Source organism: Hyla sarda, chromosome 4, assembly GCF_029499605.1.
Source record: "Hyla sarda isolate aHylSar1 chromosome 4, aHylSar1.hap1, whole genome shotgun sequence".
Classification (NCBI taxonomy): Eukaryota; Metazoa; Chordata; class Amphibia; order Anura; family Hylidae; genus Hyla; species Hyla sarda.
In genome coordinates this window covers 66,888,700-66,894,699 of record NC_079192.1, presented here as the reverse complement: position 1 = coordinate 66,894,699, position 6,000 = coordinate 66,888,700, and the positions used below count along the sequence as shown (strand labels likewise).

At 41.0% G+C, this 6,000-nt stretch overlaps 1 protein-coding gene across 3 annotated transcripts in view; it reads right to left on the bottom strand.

The window, feature by feature from the left end:
• Window positions 1-1,104: 1,104 nt before the first annotated feature.
• Window positions 1,105-6,000, bottom strand: part of LOC130368057 (zinc metalloproteinase-disintegrin-like crotastatin) — a 111,391-nt gene continuing 106,495 nt past the window's right edge. For all 3 annotated transcript variants that reach the window (XM_056571285.1, XM_056571287.1, XM_056571286.1), the window contains exons 20-21: window positions 2,482-2,599; window positions 1,105-1,248 (exon numbers count right to left, since the gene is read on the bottom strand). In XM_056571285.1, coding sequence (XP_056427260.1) covers window positions 2,496-2,599 — 104 coding nt within the window. In that variant the 3' untranslated portion in view covers window positions 1,105-1,248; window positions 2,482-2,495. The remainder of the gene's footprint in view (window positions 1,249-2,481; window positions 2,600-6,000) is intronic.

Sequence of the window (6,000 nt, the reverse complement as noted above, 5' to 3'; positions counted from 1 at the left end):
GTACCGGACCCCTACACGCTGCAGTCTCCGTTGAGCGGTGAGTGCACCTACGTTTTGTCTTTTTGTACTGTGTTGATACTTCACACTTGTACGTGTGCCCCCCGCAGGAGACCAGAAGATAGGTACGGAGTTTTGGTTACGCTACAGTCCAGGTGATATATGCCCTTAGTGTGCTCTCCCCTTTCTTTCCTGTGTTTATGTACATTTTATTATGTTGCATCTTGTCTGCAAAACAGCCATTCAAGTCCTTATATGTGAGGACAAGAAATAAAAACAACGGCAACATAACTGCAACCAATTATAAAACCTGTAAGCATGGCCATAACTATATCTGTATACTGATAATAGCATGTGCATGTAGAAGGTAACATAGCGTAACCATGTATATCAACTTGGTAGGCTGAGCTTGTGGATAAAACTGTTTGGGGTGAATTATTCCACAAATCCAAAACCTTTGAAAACTGATGAATCCACATAGTAAGAGAAGTGAGACGATCACCCATGGACAACATTCTAATCTTTAGAACAAAACAGCATTGCACATAGTGGGCTACCCATCTATAATAATAATTGTAAAGCAATTTACAAGTTACTGAATTATTAATACATAAATTAAAGGGGTACTCCGGTGAAAACCTTTTTTCTTTTAAATCAACTGGTGGCAGAAAGTTAAACATATTTGTAAATTACTTCTATTAAAAAATCTTAATCCTTCCTGTACTTATTAGCTGCTGAAAACTACAGAGGAAATTCTTTTCTTTTTGGAATGCTCTCTGATGACATCACAAGCACAGTTCTCTCTGCTGACATTATTATAATAATAACACTTTATTCATTGTTGTCCTTAGTGGGATTTGAACCCAAGTCCCCAGCACTGCAAGGCAGCAGTGCTAACCACAGAGCCACCGTGCTGCCCTTAGCATACTTCTGCTATGCATGGTTGCTAAAATGGACAGAGATGTCAGCAGAGAGCACTGTGCTCGTGATGTCATCAGTGTTCCAAAAAGAAAGGAATTTCCTCTGTAGCATTCAGCAGCTAATAAGTACTGGAAGGATTAAGATTTTTCAATAGAAGTAATTTACAAATATGTTTAACTTTCTGCCACCAGTTGATTTAAAAGAAAAAAGGTTTTCACCGGAGTACCCCTGTTTAAACCATAACTGAAAAAGAACAACAAAGGTGACAATGTCAGTATCCGCAGGTCTCCCTGGTGTATCCTTAGTAGCTGCAGTCGTACTGGATCCTCTCTGTAACAAGAGATCAGCAGTATTATAAATGACACGTGGTGGTCCAGGGATCTGGATATGTGTTGCGATGGGCTCAGAGGCTTCAGATTAGGGGACACAAGTACAATGACATATCCATGCAATCCAATAACTTAAAGGGGTTATCGAGGATTAGAAAAAATTTGATTTCATCCAAAAACAGCACCACTCTTGTCTTCAGGTTGTGTGTGGTATTGTCGGTCTGTCGGTTGTAATACCACACAAAACCTAAAGACAGGTGTGGCACTGTTTTTGGAAGAAATCATCTCTGTTTTCTATTCCTGGATAACCCTTTTAAAAATAAAATAGCATTTGAAGGAAAACTGTCAGCAGTTCACCCACACTAAACCCAATACACTGACTGCGTTATAGTGTGGGTGAACAGGAGACCAACGACCCCTCGTAAGTGACCCACACTATCACTTACTTAAATATGTCCAGTAGGTCTGAGATACAGTATGTCCCCCAGAAGATCCTCTTTGTCTGTGACTCTACTTCACTAGGATGTGGAATCACAGACAATGGATATATAAACTGAGCAGGAGAAGCCCCGCCCCCTGCGCGCGACTCACTGAATTTAGCAGAGGATTTTGGGGGGACATATCTCAGGACCTACTGGACATACTTAAAGGGGTATTCCAGGAAAAAAACTTTTTTTATTATATATCAACTGGCTCCAGAAAGTAAAACAGATTTGTAAATTACTTCTATTAAAAAATCTTAATCCTTTCAGTACTTATGAGCTTCTGAAGTTAAGGTTGTTCTTTTCTGTCTAAGTGCTCTCTGATGACAGGTGTCTCGGGAACCGCCCAGTTTAGAAGCAAATCCCCATAGCAAACCTCTTCTAAACTGGGCGGTTCCCGAGACACATGTCATCAGAGAGCACTTAGACAGAAAAGAACAACCTTAACTTCAGAAGCTCATAAGTACTGAAAGGATTAAGATTTTTTAATAAAAGTAATTCACAAATCTGTTTAACTTTCTGGAGCCAGTTGATATATAAAAAAAAGTTTTTTCCTGAATAACCCCTTTAAGTAAGTGACCCCTCTTGGACTCCTGTTCACCAACACTATTAACCAGTGCATTGGGTTTAGTGTGGGTGAACTGGTGGGCAGTTTTTCTTTCAAAGTGGACATTCACATTTCCCATCATTTTCCGTACAGTTTTCACAAAGTCTTTCCATCATGTATGACTTGACATTGTAAGATTCTTTACCTGTTTCCTTTGAATCAGTTCCAGCAGACTGACACCAGTATGGAGAAAAGGGATAACAGTAATGTCCACCACCATGAACACAAACTCTTCAGAACAGAAGATGGTGGGAAGCCGACATCTGTCAAACAAAAGAAAAAAGGCATATGTACCACTAAAAGAAGAAAAAATCCGGCACTGTCCCTTTAAACCAAGCACTAGGTATGTTCAATGGTGGAATCGGTGTTAACAGACATAGGGGCCAGGGGCCTGACGAAGCACCACAAGGTGCAATACGGCTGTGGCCCGATGCCTGATTCCCTCCGTTCCATCTTCCGCCTCCCCGCTTCTATATCGCTTGATCGCGATCTGACAAGCCGCGCAGTCTCCGATTACCTGGCTGAGTTGCTCCGTCTCTTCTTTACCTGTGATTCTAAAAGAAAAAAGGCATCGCCATGGAGCAGAGTCTGGTATTTTATTGGTTGAATGGCTTTACCTGATATGTCAGGTGTACTTTTGGTCTATTCACACGTACAGTATTCTGCGCAGATTTGATGCGCAGGATTTTCTGCTGCAGATTTCAATGTAAACTGAACACAGCTTGAAATCCTGCACATCAAATCGTGTGAATAGACCCTTAGATGGACAAACCTAAGAGTGTCTGCAATAAGATTTGGGGTGCTTGTGTCAGAAGACATTCAGTTCTTCAACCCTCACCCATATTACAACATGCAAACATTCCGAACATCCGCACCAATTCACCGCACCACTTCCGCATTCATTTGGGTAGCTATAGGCTTGTGCGTATTTCATGCAGAATCGGTGTGGATTCTGTGCGAGTGTAAGAATGGGAGTGCAAAATCCCAAAGAAGTCTATTGGGCTTTAATTTGATACGGAACCCGTGCGGAATTCCGCATGCGGAAATTATGCCATGTGACTATACCCTTAGGCAGGAGATGTAGCCGCTATGGTATGCACCAAATCAGGAGACATTGCGGCTCACAAACTCAAGTGACACTCCTCCTTCTGTTCTTCTTTCTGATAGATCTCCCTACAGTCAGTTTTTATTACCAAAAAAATGAAATATGTAAAGATGACCAGTCAGATCTACAGACGTGTCTATTATGGCACTGCGGAATCATCTGCTATTCTTCAGTGATTCTTCTTGTACATGTCTGTCAGGGGTACACTATTAGGAAATGTGTCCAAGTATTCTCTAAACCATCATCATGTGATTATATGGGTCCAATACCCAGCACCTCAGCTGATCAGCTGTTTGCCAGAGCTGTGAAGCCTACATAGTGAACCGAGCTGGATGCATGGTACATTTCCAAGACCTGGATACCACCTTGAGCAGTCACAACAAATGTAAAGAGAGGGGCTGCACTGTACATGTTAGTATTTAGTCTGCTGGGGCGTGCCCTGGTTGACGATGTCCTGGCTCATGGTAAATTGAAGGCCTTTGGTGGTTCACCTGCAGCAAATAACCAAGACACTTGGACTTGAGGAGTTTCTTCAGAATGGGTAACTTCACTTTACTAAATTTGATCCACAAAGTGGTGGCACACAAATTAAACAGTTCCAACAAGTAGCACCTGTGATGTTAGATGGTAGCTAATAGCATTGAAGTTAACCTGTGTAGAGTCGGATGAGTTAGTTCCTGAGATGGAGGCTTTCCCTGAGAAGACTTGAGGAAACTCTGCCGGTTTGCATCCAGCAGCAGGTTCTTCTGGCCTGGCTATAGGTTCAACAAGGCACGGACAGCTAAGGGGCCCTCAAAATTGCTATCCCCTCAGAGTTATACAGAAGAAAAAGAAAAACAACAGATATGTGCAGCTCACAACTATAAGGTCCACGGTATAAGTGGTTAAAATGCCGATCCCCACCGGCCGAATAAAATTTAAATAATACAAATTATTAACCACACCTTAAGGACCTCACCATACAATATGGTGCATAATGATAAATAAAAATTGAAGACAGAACGTACTTGAAAAATACAAATGTTTTATTAACAAAACAATAAACTAAAGATTAAAAAATATACACACAATATAGAATAAAAAGCACCAAATTAGCTTCATACCACTGGGCCCTAGTGGTGGATATAATGTTGTATGACGTAGATATAATATTGTATGACGGCACTGATAATGGTATTCTGCAGGAGCATAAATGAAGGACTGTCTTAGACAATATTGAGTCCAGCTACTGATGGTATTAATGATAAATGTCCATTTTCAGGTATTGTATAGATAAGTTAGATGAGTTCAAAAACTGGATGAACATAGATGTACGGTTCTTGTAATCTGTCCCAGCAGAGGAGTCCCGCTGGTTCTGTACTGTGATGGACCTAATCACACTCACCGGTGTACTGCAGTTGGTTGCATGCTGCGACGGATTTGGTGTGATGGCCGCAGGTATTACTTGCTTGTCACTGGTAGAGCTTTCACGGAGGTAGCCGGTGTTAGATGTCAATGTTGTGTTAAACAAGTCCTGGCGGACATGATCAAGCTGAAGCTCTAGCAGGAGCACGATGTTTCTCGCAGTCACCCTCGTGGTGGGTGATGTCAGGAGCCAATTCAAGCTCTAACTGTGGGTGAATCCTGTATAATCCAGACAGGTAGGTGCCGGTGGTGCTGTATTAATATGAATAAACTCTAGACGCGTTTCAGGGTACTTAATATGCTCGTTCGACCCCTTCTTCAGTAGATAAGAAATGAAAGTCTGTAAAATAAAAAGTGATACGGTCCGGTTTAAATAGCTGATCCACATTTGTTACTCATTAGATTGCAAACGAAATCTGTGGGATGGACTACAGGGAAATGGATTTCCCTAACATCTCAAAAACATGAATGTTAGGAAAATCCATTTCCCTGTAGTCCATTCCACAGGTTTCGTTTGCTGCAATCTAATGAGTAACAAATGTGGATCAGCTATTTAAACAGGACCGTATCCCGTTTTATTTTACAACCTTTCATTTCTTATCTACTGAAGAAGGGGTCGCACGAGCATATTAAGTACCCTGAAACACGTCTAGAGTTTATTCACGTGAATACTAGTGTTGGGCACGAGTCGAATTTTTATTGCTAATATCGCAAATTCGCAAATATTGCAAATATATTCGCTATATATTCGAAATTGCGAATATTTGCTTTTTTTTCTGCATATGCACATATGTGAATATTTGCATATTCCTTATTTTCACTTGTGGGCCAATTAGAATGATGCAAATACACTTGTCAGAGGTTATCAAAAACATCCCTAACAACCAATAGTAAAGTTGCCCACCCCCTCACTGTTTTCTTCCTCGAATATGCAAATATGTGAATATTCACATATGCGAATATTCACATATGCAAATATAACGAATACACGAAATTCGTGAATTCAGGACGAATATTCGTCTATATATTCGCAAAATATCGCCAATTCGAATATGGGCAATGCTGCTCATCACTAGTGAATACAGTACCACTGGCACCTGTCTGGATTATACAGGATTTACCTGCAGTTAGAGCTTGTATTGGCTCCTGACATCA